Consider the following 26,594-nt stretch of genomic DNA (forward strand, 5'->3'; position numbering starts at 1 on the left):
GAGAAACAAAATTATTAATATAAAAACTATTATTATCTTAAATGTAACTTTAACTAAAAAGATATAGTGAACAATAAATATTTTGTGACATTTCGTAGAGACACGGGTAAAGCTAAACGTGAGAGGAAACTTAACGTGCACTTAACAGAAGCTTTCGATATTTACTGTGTTATATCCTAGCCTGTATTAACATGGTAGTGGGTTGTTCCCTGTTGCAAAATGCAATGATCCTTCACAGTTCACAACAGTAGCAGTCAGCGTTTCTTGGTATTTCACTTTGATATAATGGATCTTTCCATTTTGTGAGAAAGGAATTGCCACTTGACTTGTGAGATGGCAGTCGATGCATGAATAAGATTGCCATCTTGACATATGTAAGAAATTTTTTTCTCTAAATGTTGTCAAGTAAAAAGGTTTTGATTAGTCGGAGTTACAGCAAGATGTCTTGTAAATGTGAAGATATTTTCTTAGTCTTCCGTGCACAGTTGTATATCCTTCCTGTTTCTATTTTATCTGGATTAGTTTCACAGATGAATGGTTTGGGGTAGCGTTTCTACATAGGTCGTACTGAAAGTCATGAGCAACTTTTTTTGCATGCAACCTGGGAACAGCAGACGAAAGAGTATGGTTGTAGGTGGAACCAGCTGTTGTGTTAACCTTGAGTGTCTTGTGACGTCAGTAGCTTGCATCACGTGACCAGTATCACTCCTAACAAAATGGCCGACAACGATATGTCATTTCACCAGCGTGCTGTCATTGAATTTCTTGTGAAAGACGAAATCCCTGCTGCAGAAATTCTCCAGAGACTTCAGCGTGCTTATGGTGCATGGGTGTGAGCAGTGTTCGAAGATGGGTGAAACATTTTAAAGATGGGAACACCAGCATCGAAGATGAGCCTCGGAACGGCCGTCCTCTAACAGCATCAACTGAATGCAGCAAGGAAAGAGTGGATGAGATCATTCGAGATGACAGGTGTGTGACTGTGGACACAATAGCCAAAAAACTTGGAATAGGGCACAGTGTAGTACAGGAGATGATTGAAAGCTTGGGCTGTAAGAAAGTTTGTGCTCGTTGGGTCCTGCGGTTATTGAGCAAAGACCACAAAGGTCAGCGAACAGCCATCACCTCAGAACTGCTGCAGAGATATCGACATGAAGGCGATGATTTTTTGCTCTGTATTGTGGCAGGTGACGAAAGCTGGTTTCAGCGTTTCAAGCCTGAAACGAAACAGCAGAGTATGGAATGGCACCATTTGCATTCTCCATCAGAAAAGAAGGCAGAAAGACAGTGTCATCAGCTGTGAAGGTGATGGGCACAGTCTTCTGGAATGCAGAGGGGTTTATTCTGGCTGAATTCCTGGAACCTGGGCGAACCATCAGTGCTGCTCGTTATGTCCAGACGCTGCACAAGCTCCGTCGTGCATTGCGTGATAAACGTCCATGACAAAACATCATCATCCTGCATGACAACACTCGCCCCCATGCCACTCGCCTCACATTGGAAGCAGTTGCAAAGATGGGGTGGGAAGTTCTTCCACACCCCTCCTATAGCCCTGATCTGGGACCCTCCGACTACCATCTTTTCAGATTTTTGAAGGATCAGCTGCGTGGACAACGTTTTGAGACAAGGGAGGCAATTCAGAAAGCAGTGCGTCAGTGTCTTCGGATGGCTGGAACGGAATTTTACAGAAGGGGAATTTTCGAACTCCCAGAACGCTGGGAGAAATGTGTACAAAGAAGTGGCGATTATGTGGAAAAATAAAGAAAGGCCTGTAGATTGAGGTGGTGTATTTGGTTTGCCAATAATAAAGCATGTTACTTTACAGAAAATTATTGCTCATGACTCTCAGTACGACCCTCGTGGTAGCAGTCATGCCAGGCTATTCTGTCACATTCAAACATTGCTACATCAGAGGAAACACTAAATATAGGTTGTGTTTTGGAAATGTCTCAACTGTAGCAGGAACCAGAACTTGAGCCCTTGGGATGATCCATGCAGGCCACTGCCTTATCAGCAGGACATGAGGTCCTCACAGTGGAGACTATGAAGAAAACCGTGTTCTAGGATGTGACACCATGTACGCTTGTAGATTGTTAAACCATTTTGGAGGAACCTGGTGCCTCCGTCTTCAGGGTAGAGGAATGAGGATGGAGGCGGAAGGTGCCCCTGAAATGTTATAATCTTTCTATCAGACTTTTTGACATCACATGTCAGAAGACAGTAATCTTAACATTTCAGAACTGTGCGGACTAAATATTCCCCAGAAATATTTACCCATTGTCAGTGATTTTTTGTTCATACGTATGTGGCCTGACAATAAAGTTTGCAAACTCATAACAGTAAAAGTGCTACATACCTCATTGCTGAATATCACTGTGGTTGCTTTCAAAGTACTCCCCTTGGGAAGCTATGCACCTATGCCAGCGCCTAGTCCACCCTTCAAAACAGTTTTGGAACTGGTCTTGTGGAATGACCTTCAGAGCTGCCGACATGTTTTTCTGATGGAAGAGAAAGTGTTGCTGACAAAGAGAGATCAGGACACCCAGCAACAGGCAGAACTGGAGAAAACATCACAAAAGTTTGTCAAATTGTGCGTGAAAATCATTGGCTGACTGTCAGGAGCATAACAGAACAAGCGAACATCGACAGAGAAACAGTTAGGAAAGCCTTAACTGAAGATCTCAACATGGGGAAGGTGTGTGCAAAAAATGGTCCCAAAGGAGCTCACTGAAGAACTGCGCCTGTGAGGCAGCTTTTAGCTAGTAAACAAATAACTGTGCTGGAACACCCCCATATTCACCGAATCTAGCCCCCAGTGACTTTTTTCTGATCCCAAAGATAAATGAAATATTGAAAGGAAGGCATTTTGATGACATTGATGACATCAGGAGTAACACGACAGCAGCTCTGCAGGCCATTCCACAAAACCAGTTCCAAAACTGTTTTGAAGGGCGGACAAGGCGCTAGCATCAGTGCATAGCTTCCCTTGGAAGGTGACCACAGTGATATTCTGCAATGAAGTATGTAGCACTTTTACTGCGATGAGTTTGCAAACTTTATTGTCAGACCACATACAGGTCATGTAAGTAAATTTGCCTTGCCTTTTCCTTACGCAATACTGACACTCTGTCCATGTCAGTTTTCCTAAGCCTTGCAGGCCTGCCTTTTGCTACTTGAAAGCTTCTCAGTGTAGTGTGGCAGGTCCCGTACTCAGTACTGTTAACATAAATTATTATAGATGCTATGTGTTTCTTGGACAATAGAACAGAGTTGCAAGCACTCGGTATCATTTATAATTTATTTTTACTTGAAGAAAGCAGTCTTCTGGGATTTGGCACCGTGTATATGCGGTGTTAACCGACGTTTCGGAGGAACGTCGGTTAACACCACATATACATGGTGCCAAATCCCAGAAGACTGCTTTCTTCATAGTCACCGCCGTGAAAGCCTCAAATCTTATTTTTACTTGTTTACCATCCACTGTGCAAGAATGCCAAGATTTAAGTTTAAGCCTTTTAAAATTCTTCACTGCACTACATTTTTCAGCCATCACTGGGTACTTTGAAATTGGGGGGAACTGCCATGCATCCATCTCTACTGTGGCTGGTGTTTTCGTATTTACAGTAACATCACACTGCATGCTTGATAGGCATCAGGCATACCAAAAAAGATGGTATATGTGGCGTAGGAGGAAGAACTACATTGTCTTCATTTAAAAATGTAAATACGAACACAGAGGTTACAGTAGCTCAGAAGGCATGGCAGTTCCCGAGAATGTCAACGCGCCTGATGATGGCCAGGTAGGCTGAAACATGTGCACTGACGAATTCTGAGAGGATTGAATTTAAACCTTGATAGTATTGCATGGTGGATGTTAAACAACTGAAGGTAAATTCTAATACCAGCTGCAGCAGGATGCTAGGATACAAAGACAGTATCCTGCTGGTTGTAGCTCCTTGAGTTAGAAACGAAGTCATCCGGTGGCTGCATGTTACTTGCAAAAATTAACAAACACTGGGCAGATATGAAAAATGGCACTGCAACTGGATAATTGCCAAGGTGTGTTTGTACTGCTGCACACCAGACACCAAGTTGTGTGGGCTGCTGATGAAGGCTTTGTTAAACCAGTGCATTACTGTCATATGAAACACTGTTTGCAAACCTAAATGTAAGTTGTGATTTACCTCACAGTATGAGGTTATGTATGCATTAATATGTTTAATTTTCACATATGGTTCTGTGATAGAATGTCAGAGCTGACATCCTTTGGCTTTTAAAGTATTTGTTTCTTTAAGGTTTCTTTTTATTTTTTCTTCTGGTTTGTGAATTTGGTGTAACAGGAGACTGTCGGATTGTAGTGTTGGAAGCATTTCAGTTGTAAGAACTTATAGACGGCATGAGACATAAACTTACAAAAAGTGGATTGTTTTTCCTTAAATCCCTTCATCCTGCAACAGAACCACCCAGCTGTGCTGTAGCTCAAGTTTCTTTAGGGTTCCAGTCGACTTCGAGATCTCCAGATTGGATGCTTGATATTTGCAGATCTTCAGCTTGTTCGCTAGAACCATTAACTATTGCAGTGTTACAGATGGTTGTTATTTTATAAACTTTCATTATCCACCTCTTTTGCATTCCACAGTCATGAGGAGCATCAGTGTCTGGGGATGTGAGTCTAAATTCTTGATTTGAACATTAATTCTTTCTTGAGCTTGAAGAATTTCTGATAGCTGCTTGTGCTATACAAATTTGAGCCATGTCAGAAGGGATCAGTATCTTATTTGCTCTAATGGAAGACATGTTTTCCTTCCCACTTAAAGGATTACATATCTATAGGTCGTCATGAATTTGAATGATACCTAAGTATATGAAATTTTTTAGCATGTTCTACAGGTAACACCATGGAGCCCCAATTGTCGTATGGTACTAGAGAGTAGAAAGCGAAAGAGATAGAAATATGTTTGAAAATCGCAAACTGCAAGGTTGCCTGAAGTACCATCACACTTGTGAATCAATTACAGTAATTTGCCGGACTGTGGTGTCATGAGATTAAGTGCTAACATAAGTGTCACTCAACATAAAAATGGCAGGTTGTATCAAGAAAAATATTGATGTGAGAAGGAATAATGTGTCAGAAACATGTGCTGCACATACTGTGTGTACGTGTAAATATGGTGGTTAAACATGCAGAACAGTTTCAATACTGGCCATTAGTATTTGGTATGTACCTGCTTTCTCGCAATTTTGATTTTTTCCAAAATTCCAGTGGGGGGGGAGCAGACACACTGCTCCACCCTGCCAGCACCCGTGAGCTTGAGAGGAAAACCAAGAGTGGGCTCTAGTGATGCTGATGGTCACGTGGATTCTATAATAGCAAAACCCTAAGTGAGCCAAATTGCTTAACACAATGAACAGGAATAGATCGTGGGTTACAGTTGTCTGGAAAAAAAAAAAAAAAATGTCAGCCTTACCTGCCGGCCGCCTTTTACCCCCAGGAAGATTACTGATACTAATTTCTGTTAGAGGCTGAGTCGACCCCAGAACCATAGTGCAGGTGGAAGGGTTACGTAAATTGAAAAAAAAAATCACTGAGCTCTTCGGGACTCGAACCCGCGACCTCCCGACTTGTAGCATAGTGCTTCAACCAACTACGTTACCGCACGCACCTTCTCTACGCGGTAGAAAAATCACTTGCGTAGGAACAAGAGAGTAAATAGACGGAAATGGGGAACTACCCGACTCCATGGAACGTCATGGTATAGGTTGGCACTCCTTCGTATTCATCTCGGCCCAGAGCATGAGCAGCACCACGAGGGTTATCTCCAAGGAGGAGGTGGAGGGCAGACAAAATTTGCATACAAACTTACGCTTAAATATTTTTCGGATACCCCGGAGTGTTCCGACTAGAAGAATTTTTCTTAAATGTAACTGTAACTTTTGGCCGCACCATAGCTCAAGCGGTTAGTCGCTGGCTTCCCACCGCGGCGGCTCAGGTTCGATCCCGGGTCTGCTCAAGTGGGATTTGTGGTAGATAAAGTGGCGTTGGAGCAGGTTTTCTCCGAGTACTTCGGTTTCCCCTGCCAATCTTCATTCCACCAATTGCTCCACAATCACCCTCACCTATCATCTGGGGCTGGTACAATAGGCCAGAAGTGGCCACAGTACAAGGGACTTGTCTCACTCCACTAGCAATAAAAAAGAAAACTAACTTTTGGTATTAATGTTTAGCATATTTTCTTTGCTTTTGATAGACGGCGATTTGGTGGAAGGAAGAGGGCTGGCTTGCTCCGTCCCATGCCGGGGACCCGACACCGTCTATACTGGCCGGCTTCTTTCGTGATTTTCGTCAGGTCGCTGAGGCATGTCTGGAGAGAACTCGTACCACCATCAGTTCCTTTTTGATTCGCTACCACCCTACCGTCCGGCGTTGTACAATTTAAGCTACTGACAGCGTCGTTAAATAAATATATAGACGTCATTTTGAAAGAAAAGCGCGTGTCCAGATATTCGGAAGCAGTTGGAATGCTGTCAATGGACCGTGTCATTGCGGTAGTTAGGGAAAGCCCGAAGAAGAAGTTACGGGTGGCCCCAAGCCTGGGTGGAGGCACCGGACATCTGGTAGCAATTCCCCACAGAAGGAAACCTGAGTAAACAATTCTGAGGGTGAATTTCCAGCCACATGTGTGGGTGGCTATTTTGTTCCGACGTACATTAACATGGCAGGTCACGCAACGAACCGTCAGTTGTCAACAGCCAAACCTGGTAAATCCCTTTTCAATTCTAAAAAAAAAGAGCCGCATTTGGCCTTAAGTATGCAAACTGATCTCGTAATGCAGGACTTGAGGTTCTCACAGAGGTGGCTCAAGAGTTCTATCTTCGGGGATATAACGCCATGTAGTCCGTTGAAAGCAGACGGACGTTTCGGAAGTAAATTGAGGCGACCTTTTCGTCCGAAACGTCGGTTAATTTTCGAGGGACTACACGGCGTTATATCTCACAACAAAGAACTCTTGATTTCATGATGTTTGAGCTGTTTATGAAAGGCTATCAGAAGTAAACCAGAGAAATGACGCCGTGTAGTGTGGTATAGATCAGCGATGGCCAACTGGCGGCCCGCGGGCCGGCACTAGTAAATTGAGAAAAGTTGATAGCGAAAATAGGGCGTTCAAATCTGAGTGGGAACATGACTATTTTTTTTTATATTAAATAGAGACCACAAGCCACAGTGTTTAGTATGTTTTCAAGTGCTAGCAGTTTTAAAGGAGTACAACCTAAAGAGGCATTACATGACAAATCATAAACAGAAGTTCGGAAAACACTCTTGTGAATCAAGGAAAGTAGTCTGCGATCAGTTAAAGAAAAAGCTTTTCCAGCAGAAATCTCTTTTTACCAATGAAACAAAACAACAAGAAGAAGCTTTGCTGGCTTCTTATTTCGTGACATATGAATTAATGAAAGCTAAAAAAGCGTTAAGTGATGGTGAATTAATTAAGAACTGTGCGATAAAGATGGCAGAAGCTTTCAATGAAAATAAGGTAGGAAACAAATTTCAAACAGTGCCCCTTTCAAAACAGACTGTTACTAGGAGGCTGGAAGATATTAGCAACCAGATATCTAATAATGTGAAAGACATTATCGCTAATTGTTCCTATTTCTCAATTGCTCTCGACGAAAGCACAGATGTTTCGGATACTAATCAGTTGCTGATATTTGTTCGTGCAATTAAGGAAGATTTTACAATTTTCGAAGAGTTGTTAAAAGTGTGCTCTTTACACAGCACAACTAGAGGTGTCGATATTTTTAACGCTGTTAAGAGTGCAGTGGAGGAATTCGGTGGTTTTGAAAAATTGTCCTCCATAGTAACAGATGGCGCTAAATCAATGACAGGGACAATAAGCGGTTTTGTTGGATTTTTAAGACAGAATCAAATTACTGTACCTACCTTGCATTGTATTATACATCAGGAGGCTCTATGTGCCAAATCAATTAAACTGTCTACCACCATGGCTACTGTCACAAAAATTACTAATTTGATCAGAGGAGGAAATCGATCACTCACTCACAGAAAATTTCTGACCCTCTTGGAAGAAATGGATTCTGCTTACGGGGACCTGCTTCTGCACACTGAAGTAAGATGGTTAAGCCGTGGGAAATGTCTGGTACGGTTCTTTGAACTCCGTCATGAAATAGCAACATTCCTAAGAGAAGAGGTTACGAATTCTGCTGAACTGCAGAATGATCTCGAAGACGTCGAATTCTTGAGAAACTTGGCCTTTCTCACTGATATCACTCAACACTTGAATGTCCTGAATCTGCAATTGCAAGGCAAGAAGCAGACAATATGTCAGATGGTTGGCTTTGTTGACAGTTTCCGTAAAAAGCTACATTTATTTAAGTCTGCATTGGACAAAAATAACCTTCTACATTTCCCTTGCTGTCGGAAACTCTCAGAAGAAGAAGAAGGCTTGGAGTTTAGGGACTACACTGAAATTATTGAAGATTTGTCTTCAGAGTTCGACCGACGATTTAACGATTTTGAAAGCTTTCGACCTGATATTTCTTTATTCAGTAATCCTATACATTGTGATATAGAATCTCAGCCAGGTCATCTGCAATTAGAGCTTTGTGAACTTCAATGTGACCCATCCTTAAACACATCTCAGGTTACTGGAATTGACTTTTGGAAACTGCTTTCACCAGAACGTTACCCACTGTTACGAAATTGGGCTCTCAAACTTTGTTCTGTTTTTGCAAGTACTTACATATGCGAGACAGCGTTTTCATCGCTGAAGCATGTAAAGTCTAAGAACAGGAACAGACTTTCAGATGTCGTGTTATCACATATTCTTCGAGTGGCAACCTCACAATTAGAAGTGGATTTTATATCATTGGTTTCCAGTTTTATGAAACCACAGTGCTCTCATTAAAACAGTGTGTATATGAGGATTTAGGTATAATCATTAGACCATAAAAACTATGATTGAAAGTCTTTTGTGCTCATCCCTGCTGAAAGAGGAATTTGTGCTGTTTTATGGTAAGTAATTGCACATTTCAAGGCATTTTATTTTTCTTTCTTAAATTATAATTGCATTTTCCCCCGGCATATATAAAACTAAACATAAGACATGATCTGGCCAGTGTTTCTTTAAGAAAAAATGCTCTGGGGGTAGAAGTGATAGAAGGCAATAAAATCGATTGGTGAAATTTTCAATATCGGCTTAATATTATTGGTGCAACGTAAAATTTAAATACATAGGTTTAAATGCACTTTTTATACGGGTTGTGACTGATTCAGTTTGGGGGGCAATACTCCCCGACCACTCTTCTGAAAGAAACACCGTATCTGGCCCCTGATGGTGTTCTATAAACTAAATTTGGCCCTCGAGATGTATTAGGTTGGCCAACGCTGGTATAGATTATACCAGACTATACAGCACTAGATCCCAGAAGATTGTAATCTTTATGTTTAAGCCGTTTATGAGTATTTTTTGCGGATCGCGCTAAAGCAGGGGTTACAAAACTTTTCCGGAACACTGGCCGCTTACTCCAAGGATTTTCGTTGGCGGACCATACGAATAGTAACTGAAATATTTTAGGAATTTTGAACGGAAAAGAATGAATGAAAATTCAATCAACAGTTGCACCTCTATGATTTTTAAAAATGTAAATAATATAAATATTTTGCCATGCAAGTCAAATGTTTATTTTTGCATAGATAAAATGCATTAACCTTGAAGACGGAGACGGTTGGCTTGACATTTGTTCGTGGAGCATGAGCTTGGGAAACCCTGCCCTAGAGTATGCAGAATAGAACTATTTCCTGTATTTTAATTAATATTTGGTATATTTCCGCATAGAGGATCTTGGTGGAAAAGCCAGGAGGAAAGGGGCCACTAGGTAGACCGTCGGTTGGAGGATGATATTAAAATGGATCGTAGAGAGACTGGATGGGGTGGTGTGATCTGAATTTATCTGGCTGAGGAGAGGAACCAGCGGAGGGCTCTTGTAAACGCGGTAGTAAACCTTCAGGCTCCATAAAATGTTGGGAAATTCTTGAATAACTGGCGGCTTCTCAAGGACTCATTCGCTTGGAGTTAGTTTGGTATGTTTATTCCTTTTTATGGGGTAAATTAAGCCTGACTCGCCCCTCTCCCCCCTTCGGCTCCTATGATTGTCTATAACGGTCTTCGTGCGGTACCCGTAAGGCAGGTAACAACGGCTCATAAATACAACAGACGATCCGGAGATACAAAATACAAAAATGTTAATTTCTGTCACGGAACAGGAGATGTTCACTTTATTTTCTGTAACATGTACGAGATAACTGTTTTTGACTAAATCGGTTGCGCCGATCACAGAAATGACAGCCAAAAGGTGATCAATATCGTGGCCATTAATTGGAGGTAATCTAAATATGTTACCCAACAATGTAAACAAAGCTTTTCCGAATTGCGATACTAATAACGGTCTGAAAATTTCGTTTTATTCGCTGTGATGAAGTTTGGAGAAAGTTAAGCTATATTTAACTGAGGAAGAAGGAGGCGGCATTGAGTTTTGTGCCGGCCATGGTCAGAGCCACTCGTACGGGGAAATCCTGACAAAATTATCAGAGACGTGGCAGCGAAAGAAAGACGACATGGTGACACCAGTCGCAGAAAAAGTTCTGTTCCAGTCTTGCCCTCTGTCGACGTCAGTACTAGAGAACGCGAAAGTGATGATTGTTTCAAAGAACCGTTGAGATTCCGTGCTTGGGTTTGCGTGGGATAGACGGATATGACAGTGACAAATCGGTGGGCGTGTTCGAAATGAAGATGGCGGAAACGTGGAGCATCCTCAAGACAAGTCCCAGCACTTCCCTGCACATGCGTGTGGGTGTGTGGGAGCACGGAATGTGCAGCTAGGGTAGTGTAGCGTGGCCTACAGCGCCTACAGTCAGTTGTTCGTACTCCTTGACTGCTGGTACATGTGACAGCTAAAACAGTGGATCTTGATGCATTGTTAATTATGCAAAAGAGTGACTGATTTTGTAGCAGTTTTCCTAATTTATTAAAAGTCCATTATTTGGGAATGTCTGTCAGTAATGACATAGGGCTTTTGCATTTCTCTGGGCTGTTTTAGTGCCGTTGACTGCTGTTTAAACTTAAATAGAATTCTGACACTACGTGTTTGAAACGTCGTCCTTAAATGTGAAGGGAACCGGTAAGTTGAATCGGATTATAGTGTTCAAATGGAGATGACCGTTCTTTACAAACAAAAACTAAAATTTGCCGTCAATGCCATCTGTAACTTATAACCGGAAGTGACGAAAATGTGAGACAAATTTCAAACAGTTATTCTGATCTATTAATTAAATTGAGTCCATAACAGAAAGTTAATGATTCTGACGGTAATTTCGGAATTTCCGAGCCATAACTTAGACCAAAACAAAAAAAAAGAAATTATTTGAGCCATAACAATGCAGAGTTTCGCTTGCCAACTGTCACAGCGAGATAACTGATATGGAAACTGACTACGTCGTAGGAACTTTGAAATCTGAGGACGAGGAGTTGCCAGGGGCCAAGAAAAGACACCAGATGTCGCAGCGACCCACTGAGCCCGAGGGCGGGAAACACCGGAACCAGGCAAACGCAAGGGAACGAGACCGCACACAGAGGTGAGCAGAAGTGGCTGGTAGGCACACCTCCACAGTCGCTGCGTTTTTAGCCTACTTCGCTTATTAAAAAAAAAAAGGCTTATGCGATCTGCATGCTGTTTGTGTACCCCCCTCATCAACTTCTCCATGGCTGAGCCAATGTTTATAAAATGTGGTATGCATATGATGGCACCTGCTTCACAAATCCATCCCATCAGCCCATGTCTCTTGTACGTGTAGCCCCCTCTCGTTACTATGCAAAGGCTCGGCAAAAACGTTATCGCGACAACGAATACACACGAAAAAAATAGAAGGATTGTTCGACGCGTCATTTTATATACGGTACGTATCGCATCAAAGAAAGTAGGTGATTATAGTTCTTCCCAGAGCTTCTTGTTAGCCTACTTTCCTTATTTTGAAAGACTGAAGTAGGCATATGGGATGTCCATGCTGTGTGTACGTGTACATTCAGCATCTTCACACAAATCTGTCCGCAGACATCAGTAATTCTGACGAAATTTTTTCCATGCCGCTGTGGGACAAATGTGTTACTCTGATTGGTGCGTGTAGTGTGGGGGGGGGGTGTTGAATATTCTGGGACATCCCATATAAAAAAATTAAGTTTTGCATATTGGTAAAAGTACTTCATTTAAGTCTAAGGATGTATTGTCAAGACATTCGACGAGATTCGAAGGTCATTCTTCGGGTACTTTTTACCATTTTGACCACAAGTTCTCTTTCATGATTTATGAGTGACAAATGTACAGTCCCACGATTTTCATCTGGATGTACCTGAGGACGTGTGGCAGACAGACTCGATATTCACGGAACAAATGTTTAATCATTGATTGTTTTTTTAGTCACCGGATTAAGACGCAAGGCCTTAACGGCAAACCTGTCGCTGTAACAAGCCGTGGGGACCCATAAGGATGTGAGACGTCGAGGCTCCCACACTTTCTAGACGGTTGGCTCACAGATGGCAATGAGTTCAGTCTTGCGTGCCGACCGCTCTTTACCCCCCCCCNTTCCTGGTACTCATTTTATGTTAGAGGCCGAGTCGACCGCCCAGGGCCATACTGCGGCTGGAAGGATTAGGTCAATTAAAAAATCAAATGACCTCATCGTGAATGGAACCCGCGATTTTCCGGCCCATTAATACTTTAAACAAATCATGCAAAAGCTATCTTCAGGTAATTTACGTTTTTATATTTTCCATGCCATTTGTTAAAATTCTTCATTTTGAAGGCCAGGCTGACGCCTACAAGAAGCGGCCTGAGTTAGCTTCTCTGCATTACCGCCGCCAGGGTTGCACCGTGCATTGCTGGAAAACGTTTCTGGGGCCCTGCTCTCCCTTCTGAAGTGACTAAATTTAATGTTCATTCAACCCCGTCTTGTTTTACGAGACGTCAGCATGTAGCATGCACGGCGGGCGACCCTGAAGTGTCCGTTCCGGCTAATCAGTCTGATCGGCCTCCCGAACACCATGTGAATACAGAATACGAGTTTCACCCTTTTGGGGGGGGGGGACTTTCTTATGGGTATTTCCTGCAGGTGTCCTCGCATGAAGATTTAAAATCCTCTTATTCAGAATTCCTATGACCGTCTTGTACTTCTTGCAGCACAATGACCATACCCCTCTTTAAAGACGACGAATCATATGTCGATCTTGAATCGGTAGGCAGGTCTCTGGTTGTCTAAGTATCAAGTTCGGGGTTCGAATCCCTTTAAAAACTCGGCCTCTGTTAGCCACAGCTAGACTTCTGACTTGTTCACTTCGGTCTGTCACCTCGCCAGTTTAATTACTCGCTTCACGCACTTCGTGTGTTATTAGTGAACTTCAGTATCTACACGGCGTCACATCTTAGAAGCCGGCATTCTTCAGTCACCGCCGTGAACTTCAGGACATCATGGTGTGTTATGCTCAACACTACCTCTTGCTTCCTGCTGATTCCCACTGCATTCACGTCCTTATGCTTATTCACTCGACGTTATTCCTGTCGTAAACCTGTATAATTATATTATTTATTTTTTCAATGGCTCTTCCAGCCCATTCAGGGCCCAGACCTCTTATTCAGTTACGTAATCATTTTTCACAGTCGGTAGGACTACTTGGACGAGTGATCGGCCCGTCGCAAGGCCCCTGCCTGAACACAGGACAACACAGACACAGAATAAACGCATACACACACACACGAAACATCCATGCCTTAAATGAGATTCGAACCCATGATCCCAGTGTCCGAGCGAGCGAAGACAGTTAATGCCTTAGATCGCGCGGCTACTGTGCCCGGCATATCATTTGCTACATTCATATAATTATCCCGGAGACTTGAAATTCAGTTCTCAGATGCTCCAACGATCCGCAATCCCAGACGGTTCGCTCGGTCTAGATGCGTATCCGTCTCCGTTCTGCGGGATGCGACAATTTGTCGCGTGTTTGTGATTACACGCGGGATTTGGACTGGTAGTGGGTTTTACAGGTAATTACAGCACTCTCGCCAATTCCCGCCCTCGGCTTGTAGTTCGGAGAGATCTCGACGTTTCGGAGGAGGAAATCACCTATAGCGTCAGGGTCGATGAATGTACCAAGCAGACTACAATCTCCTGCTGGTTCGATGTTTCATTAGTCTTTGACCCTGAGGATGGGTCCGACATGTTCCTCCGAAACGTCGTTCTCTTTCCGGACTACTGAGCGTTACAACCTAGAATACCGTACTGTGCACAGTCACCGCTTTGAGAAACCTAACTGCAGCTATTTACAAGCAGTTTCTTACTGTGCCAAGCATAGAAATGATTTACACAAAACAAAACAAAGAAACAGAACTTCCCCGAAAAAAAAAAGAGCACAGCGTTACCAAACTGAGAGAGAGATCATTTACACTTCTATAAACTGCAGAATGATTATGTAGCATGAGCTACGAAGGACGTGAAAGAAAGAGGACGTGGCCTGTCATTAGAAAAACGTAGGTTCCCTGGGTTGCAAGAACTTCTTTCTAAACGTTGTAAGGCTACGTCGTGTTCTGAAAGGGTATTATTATTATTATTATTATTATTATTATTATTATTATTATTGATGGCACAAGAAATGCATGCGAAGCCTTACGGTTATACGAGTAATACCACACAGAGAGCTTTTGTTATCATTACCATAATAATTTCACATTCTTGTTGTGTATAGAAATTGTAAATGTTGTACAAAATTCATCCAAAACAGTCAGCATTCCGCTGGTAACTTGTTCGTTACGAACTGCGTATCAGTACTTGGTATTCCCGAGAGCAACTGGGGGAAAACCGTGAATGTCGCGACGGCGTCTGGATTCTAACGCTTTGAGAGCATTCCCGACGTACATAAACATGGCTGACTCACGCCACTCAAGTGTTTTAGTAATCAGCAGCCCGCTGTCGTCATGGCGACAAGAAGCGGCCAACTGTGCCTTGAGATGCTCGGGATCTGGGTCGCAGCATTCACGTAGCATCATGTTCACCAGGCATTTGTAATGCAGTAGTGTAGGCCTGCACGGCTGGATTCATCCGGCTCAGGATAGGGACCAGTGGAGGGCCCTTGTGAACACGGTAATGAACTTTCGGGTTCCATAAAATGTTGGAAAATTCGTGGGTAGCTGAGCGCCCGGCGGCTTCTCAAGGACTTGCCTCCATGGAGTTAAATAGTAGGGGGCTGGACGGTTGGGGTTCAATTTCCGTCAGGAACAAAGGTATTTACATTTTCTGCCGGGGGTTTACCCATCCAGTGGGTACCGAGGGCGTTTCCGAGTAGCGTGAAGCTGACCACTCACCTCTAGTGCCGAGGTTAAGAATGCTGCAGCTATACCTCCACTCCCCCATACGTCTTCATGGAGGTAGAGTATGAATAAGCACAGGGAGAGCTTTCTCTCGCACTCTTTCCAACTCATTATTGCTAATGGAAGCAGTATAGCCAAGTTACTGAGTGCTTCGTAATGTGAACCGTCACGAGACGGAGGGTACAAAATTTGACAGGTTTTGTTCTGCATGATGAGGCCCACAGTTCTGATTGGCTCTCGCACACGTGAAGGGACATTCGGGAACCGGCTGATTGCGTCGCCTGAACAAACTTGTTCGTGTGGCGGTAACGTTTTGGAGGTACGCAGTTCAAATCTGTGACGAGTTACTGAATATCCTGTGTGGCCATGCCATAGCTCAGGCGGTTAGTCGCTGGCTTCCCGCAGCGGCAGCCCGGCTCAGGTCATGTGGGACTTGTGGTGGACATAGTGGCGCTGGGGCAGGTATTCCCCGAGTACTTCGGTTTCGCCTGCCAATATTCATTCTACCAATTGCTCCACAGTCACCATTATCTGTCATCTGGGGCTGGTACAATAGGCCAGTAGTGGCCACAGTACCAAGTGGACTCAGTCTCATCCCACTAATAATAATAATAATAATAATAATAATAATAATAATAATAATAATAATAAAAATGCTAAATCTCCTAACTAAAGTTTATCATGATTTCATTCAAGGTTCTCCATGTGAATTCTGGATTAAAACCTTGGAACAGGCCATGACAACTCCCTCCAAATCTTTACCTAATTTGCCATTCATGATCAATTTCAGTCAAATAGTATACACTTTTTGAAAGTGGGACAATGACGCTAAACAACCTAAAAATCGATTGCATGAGTATACTTGTGAGATTTGAGCATCACAGGGCGATGGCCATGAAGATTGCCTTCTTCTAAGATATGAAAACCGTGCATGATCACTACCGGCATTTCGGAGGAATGTGCTTCTCCTATTTTCATGTTAGTGACGTGTTACATTCTGAAACGCTTGTATTGACATATCAGGTCACACAGTGTCATAACCAAGAAGAGCACAATATGTATTATACTGGTAATTTAGCCAGTCAGTGGGCTGTACGATGGAGGATCAGAGTTTGAGTCCAGGTAGGATCAAGAATTTTCTTTTCTCCACATTGTCCAGGTCGGTTCTGAGGTTCACTCAGCCTCCTATCCAATGGGTACCACAGGCTCTTTCCCTGGGGGTAAAGCGGCCGGAGCGTGAATCTGGCCACTGACAGGCAAACTAATGTCAACGTCAAAACACCTGGATCTGTGCATCCAGTCCCCTTATATGCCTTCATGATGTACTGATTAATTAGTGAAGCATGGAGACAACTTTACTTTTTTACTAGTGACTTAGCTATGGATGGAAGAATAATATTAAAATAGAAGTTGGAGAACTAGTTTGTGCAGGTTTATGGATTCACAGCGTGACCTCTGTGCTTGTGCCCTGTTTTCTACTGCCCCCACAGTGTCAACTCTGCTTTCATGATGTTGCGGACTCTCATCCCCACGGAGCCTGCAGACCGCAAACTGTCAAAAATTGAGACCCTGAGGCTCGCCTCCAGTTACATCTCACATCTTGGGACCCAGCTGCTGGCAGGTACAGGGGAGGATAATATTTAGATGGATCTTAGGTAAACATGTTGTGAGGATGGGAGGTGGCTGGAACTGGCTCATGATCATGTCCAATTACTGGCTTTTGTATTAGTGGTGCCGAGCCTTTGGATTCTGTTATCAGAGAATTTAGTTACTTGAATGAATGAATGAATGAACGTATAAGGGGTGGACCTTCTTGGCCCTTGCACTGCGACCACAGTGATCTGTTATTTAGTTACTTAATAAGATGGATCTTGGCCACACCATAGCTCAAGCGGTTAGTCGCTGGCTTCCCACCGCTGTGGCCCGGGTTTGATCCTGGGTCTGGTAAAGTGGGATTTGTGTTGGACAAAGTGGCACTGAGGCAGGTCTTCTCTGAGTACTTCAGTTTCCCCTGCCAATCTTCATTCAGCCAATTGCTCCACAATCACCCTCACCTATCATCTGGGGCTGGTACAATAGGCCAGAAATGGCCACAGTACAAGGGACTTAGTCCCACCCCACTAGCATTAAAAGAAACGGATCATAGGGAAATAGGTTGTGAGGATGGGAGGTAGCTGAAATTGGCTCAGGATTGTGTCCAGTGGCGGGTTTGGTATTAGCAATGTTGAAACTTGAGGTTCTGTTAACAGAGAATTAATTAACTAGTAAGATGGATCTTAGGGAAATAGGTTGTGAGGATGGGAGGTGGATGAAACTGACTAAGAATCACGTTCATTGGCTGTCTTTGATACCAGGTTTGTTGAACTTACAGCTTCTGCTATCAGAGAGTTTGTTAGATAAAATTATGGATATCTTTCATATAGATGCACTCATATTTCCTTTTTTAAATAAAAGTTGTAAATTTTAAAGACATTTATATTTCACTGCAAGAATAATGTTTTGTAGAACAAGCTGATTCTTCCAAAATATATGAAGGCTGTACTTGAACTGTATGTACAACACACACCTTTTTTTAGGTCCCGTTGATCAACCTTGCCTCAGACTGACTGTCCATACTCAGGACAACTTCTCTGATCACCAGCTTCTGGGGGCACAGCGGTCACCTGTCTGTACATTCTGCCTTGCCAATCAGAAGAAAGCGGTGAGTTTGTAGGCATTTATAAAGTAGCAGTCCTGGCTGTTGTGCAAGTTTTCATGCCTAAAGTGCTCAATGGACATCATACTGGGGCTTTGACCAAAAAATTGTAGTAGGCTGCAGTACAGTCTTTGAAAAACCGATGACCACTTACCCAGTCAACAAATCCTCCAAGTTTTATGAAACCAGAAGATTCATTACCATGTTTACAAGAGCCCACCATTTGTTCCCATCCTGAGTCAGATAGATCCAGCCCATATCCTCATGCCATATTTCCTTAAGATTAGTTGAGATCCGTTTTATCATGGTCTGTTCCTTCTATGCCTAGGTCTCCCAAGAAGTCTTCCCTTCCTCTGCAGTGAGGAGTAGGAATTATGGAGCTCCTCATTATGCAGTTTTCTATAACTTCTGTTATGTTTTGTCTCTAAGGGCCAAAAATTGCCCTCAGCACCCTGTTCTCAAATCTATCTATCTGACATGGGCCAAAATTAAATTTAATTGGAATTCATTATATAGTTATGAACATGAAGCATGTGAACTGACTACCATAACATCAAGGTGCATCAGATCTCTTCATTTAAATAAAATAGAGTGAATAATATTTAATCTTTAATTTAATTTCTGTAATTACTCTGTACAATAAAATCACAGTGATGGCTATGGTAGCAGAGTGCATGAACAGAGCAATGCACACATTTGTTGTAAATAGTTCTAATTCTGCCAGTAGGTGGATCTGCCAGCAGTAGTTCCTCTGTTGTCACCTATTCTCATCTTCATGAAACATGCTATTTCATAAATGGTTCCTGAAAGGTGTTTGTATGTTTTCATCATTGGATGTTGTGGTAATTTTGTTAAACACAACTCGACTGGGAGTAAGCAGTCCTTAGTAATTAGTGAAATGAAACCTGTAGTGACCTATATTGCTGTTACACATAGGACAGAACTCAGCGACAGTATACAGGCAATGGAAAAGAAAGACTTGCCAAGAGATTAAATATTTTTTATTTATTTTCCTTTCAAAATGATTGCATTTTTTTAAATATAAATTTCATATAAGAAGTTGTGTGCTCTATTCATTGTTTTTCTCTGTTTCTCAATTATTCCAGTGTTCATGTTTTTTATCAGATTTGTTGCCTAATCCAGTGTTCATTTTACTTTGTTTATTATTTGTTTCAGGATTAATTTTTTTGCCTTTTGTTTTGCAATCACTGACACTCGGTGGGAAATCCATCTTTTTTTCTTTTATGCATTAAATTGGGACAATTAATTTTAAAGAATGGAATATTGCAAGAACCAGTGAATTCTATTCTGCCATTCACCCACTGACAGGCACACAATTTTCACCTGACTAGAACATTTTATACATCCTTTATAGTGTTCAACAAATTCCTTTATCCTGCGTGTGATTGGCAGTTCATGCAGTCATTGCCTGAAGAAGACATCGCAGACTGGTTGTCAGTAACATCATGCTTGATTGAACAAAATCATAAATGTGAGCGATTTTGGAAGGATATAACAAGTTGAATGTAATTTGGCATAACAGCACATCAGTCTGATGCCAACAGTGCTGTAGTCTTAGCACTTCTACTTGGCAGGCATTAGCACTCCACCTGTCAAGTATTTTCCAAATTAAAGAAGTCTTTCATTAGCAAATTAGTGTATGTGAGATCAAGTTCAGTAATCACAGATATCCCTGAATGTTTTGCCTCTGGTCTGTCTCAGGCAGCAACTGAGAAAAGACAGTTGAAGATTACATCATTTATTGCTGTAATCTAAATTGTGTATAGAATAAGGGAATGTAGATTGGAGTGAAGCTTTGTGTCCCTTTCATTTACCATTTATAAGGCCAAACTGTTGTGCTCCCCTGGAATATTTGCTGTATAACTCACATCCCATTCCTATCTCTGAAACCCATAATCTTCATCAAGGTTATCTGTGTTGCCATATTAAGAAGAACTATAAGAGATTAGATACTGATTAATTATGTTTAACCAATGTAACTTATTTTAATTAAATTGATTTATAATTCTTGTAGAAATTCCTGTATAACAACCAATGTTCATTACATGTGAATTATTCTTTGTAGTGTTGGCCACACCATCTGATGATGGCCAACAGTGGCTAAAACATGTAAAGGCAATCTTCTATATTTTCATATTCAGTTTCTTGCAAGTGATGTACCTCACTACTCATTCATGTAAGAAAGGTTACACATGCCAGCGACCACTGCTAGTTGCTCAGCAGACTAGCAAAACAGTTGTCTGGAAAGCCATCAATGGTCATTATAATTGGGTGGCAGGAGTGGTTTGAGAGCTAACTAACTTCATGGAGCTGATCCCTTCTTAAGAAGCTGACAGTTGTGTAGCTACTTAAGAATTTCCAAATATTTTATGAACCCCAAAGGTTCAGCACTGTGTTCACAAGAGCCCTCCACCAGTTCCTATCCTGAGTCAGATCTGTAGGAACATCCCACATTATCACGCATTTTCTGCAACGCACACTCTTCACATCACGCGTGCTAACCAATCAAATTGCCCCAAATGTCCGCATTTATACTGCGCTCGCTGCTAGCCCCGAATCTACATCATCACGCATGCTAGCCAAGCAATTCTTCCTCCTCAATTTCAAGTTTCGCTCCACCCACCGAGCAGTGTATAAAAAGGAGCAGCCTCGAACCGGCAAAATCAGTCAATCATCAGTCTATGATCAAGCCACACCAAGCAACATCAGCCAGCAGGCTTCGTCGCCAGCGCTCGGTCTTCGGAGGCATCAGCAGGCTGCGCCAGGCACGACTGCCTCGGCCCTCCGGCTCTCTCACACCGGACTCACTGGGGCACCTCGCCTGGACTCGCCGGTGGTCGTGTCCCTGTCCGACCCACTGGGCATATGGTGTAGCCACTGCCTCATCACTCCTACGACCGCGCTCAACAACCAGCCTTTCACCAGCAGCCGCTGCGCTGCGATCAAGCAACCTCCAGCAACGGCCGCACTGCAGCCAGTCCACTCACCGCAACTAACCTCTCTCCCTAGCAGCGCGTGCCGCGCTACCTCACCAGTCAAGCATCTCAGCCACCACCGTCCTTTTCAGGACCAACAAACTGTTCCGAAGAAGTGGGTTGTCATCGGAGTAATGACAAAACTACATAAGACCCCACAGATCAATTAGTCCATTCCACCCCATCCTATCTCTCTGAGCTTCATTTTAATATTATCCATCCACCTAAATCTTGGTCTTCATAGTGATCTCTTTCCTTCTGGCTATTGCATTATGTTGTGCTGCAGTCATTACAGAACTTGCTTGCTTCTTTAAACACATCTGCTGGAACCTAAGGAGAGGTCACACACACGTTCATGTGATATTTGTTACGTTTACAATAGATGAGACAGGCTGTGGCATAGCTCGGGGGGTTGGGCACTTCCTTCTTGCCACAGAACCCTGGGTTTAGTCGCAGGTGACTACATGTGAAATCTGTGGAGGAGGTGGCACTCAAACAGGGTTCCCTCCAAGTTTCTCTGGTTTGTCCCTGCTAATAGTTATGCAACCACTGCTCCATACTAATCTGTCACCACTCCTGAGGTTTGTGATAGCCCTGACCAGGCAGCACATTATCTCATCTTTGGTCTTTAAGTTGAGAGCATCATCTCTGACTGAGCACTTGGCTAGTTACAGAGTCAGGAAGTTGGTTTCTTACATCCTTGTGAAAGATAAAGGAGGACATGAAGTCATTAGACTGTGACATAAGAGACTGATTAGTCTGATGAACAAATATTGTTGTTTCTTTTACAGAAGGCTTCAGCATCACAGGGGGCCATGGACCCTTTCAGTTTCACAGTTCCACCACATGGAGGCCAGGCCATTGTCTTCTACCCAGCACAAACCTCAGGCTCCTTTGACTCGTCAGACATGAGTTCCTTTTTCTACTGACGACCGCAACTTTCCTCAGTCATCACTTCAGAACATCACAAGAATCTTGCAGATGCGTTACACAGTATTCTTTGTGCTTCCCCTGTCCAGTCAAAGAACATTACTCACGTTCATGCCATGACTGACAGTAACACCTGAGATACAAGCTTCTAAAAGCAGTGACCATGAAGACTGTGATCTTCTTGGATCAAACACTTTGTAGACTAGTAGATAGGTGCCAGTATGTTGGGGGAAACTGCTGCCTCCATCTTCAGTGAAGAGAAGTAAGCTAAGTGTGGAAAAAGAGTGATATAGATATAGGGGACAGAAAGGACAGGTGGGCCAGTATGAGTAAGGAGAACAACTTAACCTATAATGTCTGAAGTGCCCCATTTGTGCCAGTGATGAGTAAGGTTGTCATGGCCAAAGTAACCCGTTTTGGCCAGTTGGGAATTTAAACTCCGCTAGTGGAAGCATGCGCACACACCGCTAGTAGAAGCGCATGCACAGTCCTAAATATTTATTTTTAAATGTACTAATTACCAGACTGACTTGAGTAAAACCCTAATAGAGGAATTAAAATGATACCTAAGTGAAGAGCATCAAAAAGAGTATACGTATGAGTCATGCCTAAACTCATCCACGAGCTGGTACTTTTATTGCAGATTATGCAGATTAATGTGTTAAAAATATATAGTAAAATTCGATGTACATACCTTTTTTGTTGTTATCTGCTTGATGTATATATAGGCTGAAATGAAACTACAGAATTCAATTTCACTACGAACACACAGAAAACAGATCCCACTCTGAATCTGAGCCACAATGCAGCTGTCAGTTCACGCCCATAGAAAGGGCAATAATCTCTTGCAGCTATAACAGAAGGTCTTGGCACTGAAGAAGAGACCCATCTAGCTATTTCTTGAACAGCCATGCTTTCATTCTTCTGTCATTTAGCCAAAATTCGAAAATCTGAAGAGTGTAACAAAGACGTAAGGTTTTCCAGCAGAGAACCAAATGATTTTATTACTTCCATCTGTTTTATGGCACCAGGGACTGCTAAAATTTGTCAAGTGTTACAAACAGAAACGAATTTATAATGCAGAATAACTCTGTGAAGAACTTGGAAACCGATTTTGCAGTACGCATCAAAATTAAAAGAAAAAATTGAAAAAAGCAGTACAACTCTTTGTATAAAATTTTTCAAATCTTCCGTTATAATATGCGACACTATGTTCTTTACTGATACAAACAAAGTTAATTCCATCCATTTATCATAAAAATTATGTTAGACATAGCATTTTTAAACATAATGCTTAATATTGTTTAAGTGCCCTAACAGGAAGGGACATTTAAATGCAGAGTAGCAACGTGCATTTAAATGCGCACCAGCAGCAGGCATTTAAATAAACTCCAGCCAGCTCAAGCTTACCACCAGCCCACCAAAAGCCCAGCATTTAAAGGTCAAAGGATATTTGGCTCATGAAAGAACTGTTTGTTGAGGGGAGAGAGGATGGGAGAAAAGACAAAACATGAACAGGGGCTTATTAAAAGGGCAAATTAAGGAAGAAAAATGAGGAAGTGGAAGAGACAAAAGATAAACCAGATATACATGATGTATGAGGAAGGAAGAGGAGCAAGCCCAAAAGGGTATCACATCTAAAAAGCATTAATCCTCATAGTCACTGCTGTGAGAATCTCAGCTTTTCTGATTTACTTCGTCCATCTGTGTTCAGCGTCCCTTTATTGCAGATGAAGTGCTTACTTTGACAGTTATCACAGTACAGTTATTTGGTGCAGTGAACTATGGCCAGCTGTGTTGTCCTACAACCACAGAACACCTGCCACCACCTGCATAGACAGAAACATGACATAGGTGTATGCAGTTACCCTGATGCCTACAGAGTCTTATCCAGGGGTGGAAATGACTTCAGAATTAGGTAGACATTTCAGTTACAGGATTCAGTACAAGCCCATATCAGTAGGAAAGCCCAGGCCAATGACTAACACATATTCAGAGTCAATTATTGCAATGCTGGCTTGTGAATTCGTTCCTATATGAATTACTGTTGGGAGCAACAGTCATGGCATCTTAAGGCACTGACAATGACTTGCTAAAAATGAAGCCCACTGGAATTAAGCAGATGACACCTACCTACATCTATCCCCATATCCAAACCTGGTCCTGCGCCATCAATTTTAACATTATACGTACACGTTCTTCTGTGGTGCCATTTGAACTTTATATGCACATGAAGAAAGCAGTCTTCTGGGATGTGGCACCATGTAGATGTGGTGTTAACCGACGTTTCGGAGGAACGTATCGCCTCCATCTTCAGGGTAGAAAGAAAAATAAGAAATCTGCAAGCGAAGAGACTGTGAGAACCGGTACAAGCAGACTGGTGTTGGAAATAAACACAAGGGGGGGGGGGCAAGTCTACNTGGAGGCGATAACTTGCTCCGAAACGTCGGTTAATACCACATCTACACGGTGCCACATCCCAGAAGACTGCTTTCTTCATAGTCACTGCCGTGAAAACCTCAAATCTTACTTTATATGCACATGTTCTTCTGTAATGCCATTTGAACTTTATATGTACATGTTTTACTGTAGTACTATTTGAACTTTATGTGCACATGTTCTTCTGTGGTGCCATTTGAACTTTATATGCACATGTTCTTCTGTAATACCATTTGAACTTTATGTGTATACAAGTATGTTCTGTGGTGCTGTGTGAACTCTCATTTTCAAAGCCATCAGACTTGTGTGTAAAACAAAGTGAAAAGCTGTTTAACTCTGTCATGCACAGTGGTTACCATGTATACCACCTGCTTTAACATCAAGTAATATTTTATTTTGCCCAAAAAGTGTATTTACATCTTTGATATGACTCTCCCAATAAAGAGTGATTATTTCCATAAAAAGCTTCAACTCTTCAGTCTTCATAATGGAATATTTACTGTGAGGTTTTCCTGTATCATTCTTGTAAAAATGCTGGAAAGTTGAACACCAATAACATAAATCCGCCCTTGAGTCACTGTCTGAGCCAGTTCAGTTCAGTCTGCAGCACTGCAATCACTTCTCTGTTTTCATGTCAGTGTGTTGACATTCAAGTGGTCACTCTGTGAGAGGTTCTTGTTTAATTAAACATCATACCAAGAAGACAAATGAGGAAGTGGAGTTACATTTCCATGCATTCATAACCTCAGCATTATGTGAAGGTGAGTTGTCTGCTTCAAGCCCCTGCCACTTTACCCCTGGGGACAGAGCTCCCAGTACCCATTAGATAGGAGACTGGATGAGCCCCAGTGCCAGTCTAGATGCTGTGGACAAGAGAAGGATCCCTGCCTCTTGTCAGGAAATAAATTGACTTTCTGAGTCACCCATCCCATATTGCAGCTCCTGTATTACAAAAGCTACATACCTTTAGAAGGCACTTCCAGTGCAGGGATGTACAGCAGATAGATAAGAGGGTGATTATGAAACTACATGTACCTGACGATGACTGCAATAGCCTGAAACATGTAAAAAAAAAAAAGTAAAAGTAAAGCTATCCCTGTACCAGGCCGTGAAGGCCCATAGGGCTGTGAGAGTAGTACATGCAAACATGTGGTGTGTTAACACAGCAGTTGTGTTAAGTGAATAATAATGCACATTATGATTAAGTTGGTTACAACCATTTTTGTTGAAGGGCCAAGAGTATTCAAAATATAGGTGAGCAGATGTCCCCCCACCCTTAATGACACAGGACTGCTGCATTCAGTGGTTTCTCCACTCCCTTATTGCAGTGTTGACTACATACAAGGGTTAAAGCACACCTCCATGAAGACATATAGTGGGCTTGGAAGTGAAGCACCACACATTCTAGACCTCCACACTGATTGGTGGCATCAAAACTTTCCCCAGGGGGCAGGAGCAGCTGGAAAATTTTCATACAAACTTAAGTTTAAGCCTTTTAAGGTTGTCTATACAGAACAGTGCAGTATTCTGGGTTCTAATGTCATGTTTACTGATCACCCTAGAATACTGAGGATTGAAGAACACATAAAAAATTGGTGTTGGTAATAAAATTTGGTATATTTCCTCCTTTTTTCAATCTTGATTTCTCCCAAAATGAATCAGAAGAGAGAGATAAACTTCTGGTTCCTTCTTTCTGCCAAAAGCACCCATGGTCTCTTAATACTTTGATCATATCATCTGACATACAGAAGTGGGGTGCGAAGGTGGAAATGGCTGAATGCGCTAAGTGCACTTTCATCAGTCGTTACTGGTCATTAGACATCCTACTGTAAGGAATTCAACAGTGGGCGAACTCTGATGATTAGAAGTAGCCATTAACCCGGTTGCCTACTGCAGATCAAAACTGAGTTTGGTTTACAATTATCAGAAAAGCCCTCGATACAGAATGTCATCGTGCACTATGCAGCCCGTATGACACTGTTATATGCATACTGATGGATATGATGAAGCGAACTGAATTTTTCATGTACGAACATTTATTCCAATTTCCAAAACACTTTCCTAGTTATGAAGTGAACCACAAAGAAATGAACTTGTTGAAGTCA

The 26,594-nt window shown here is 42.3% G+C and overlaps 1 protein-coding gene across 3 annotated transcripts; it reads left to right on the top strand.

Annotated features, from left to right (window-relative positions):
* Positions 1-10,679: 10,679 nt before the first annotated feature.
* Positions 10,680-22,554, top strand: LOC111861482 (basic helix-loop-helix transcription factor scleraxis). 3 transcript variants are annotated; one of them, XM_023846102.2, is made up of 5 exons: positions 10,680-11,196; positions 11,518-11,650; positions 16,911-17,050; positions 18,006-18,130; positions 19,301-20,503. In XM_023846102.2, exons 2-5 carry the CDS (start codon positions 11,571-11,573, stop codon positions 19,304-19,306), a joined length of 351 nt encoding a protein of 116 aa, XP_023701870.1. In that variant the 5' UTR covers positions 10,680-11,196; positions 11,518-11,570; the 3' UTR covers positions 19,307-20,503. The 3 variants fall into 3 exon arrangements, with proteins under 3 accessions (XP_023701870.1, XP_023701868.1, XP_023701869.1); XM_023846100.2 differs by lacking the exon at positions 19,301-20,503 and adding an exon at positions 21,912-22,554 and having other exon boundaries at positions 10,687-11,196; XM_023846101.2 differs by lacking the exon at positions 19,301-20,503 and adding an exon at positions 21,912-22,554 and having other exon boundaries at positions 10,687-11,196; positions 16,920-17,050.
* Positions 22,555-26,594: the final 4,040 nt, after the last annotated feature.

The sequence above is a fragment of the Cryptotermes secundus genome, unplaced genomic scaffold (assembly GCF_002891405.2).
Source record: "Cryptotermes secundus unplaced genomic scaffold, Csec_1.0 scaffold693, whole genome shotgun sequence".
Classification (NCBI taxonomy): domain Eukaryota; kingdom Metazoa; phylum Arthropoda; class Insecta; order Blattodea; family Kalotermitidae; genus Cryptotermes; species Cryptotermes secundus.

Bases quoted from the DNA above. Each gene is read 5' to 3' on its own strand.
- LOC111861482 (XM_023846100.2), top strand. From the start codon at position 11,571: ATGTCGCAGCGACCCACTGAGCCCGAGGGCGGGAAACACCGGAACCAG. The intron at 11,651-16,910 runs GTGAGCAGAAGT...TGTTTTCTACTG, and splicing joins GAACGAGACCGCACACAGAG to CCCCCACAGTGTCAACTCTG. The intron at 18,131-21,911 runs GTGAGTTTGTAG...TTTCTTTTACAG, and splicing joins TTGCCAATCAGAAGAAAGCG to AAGGCTTCAGCATCACAGGG.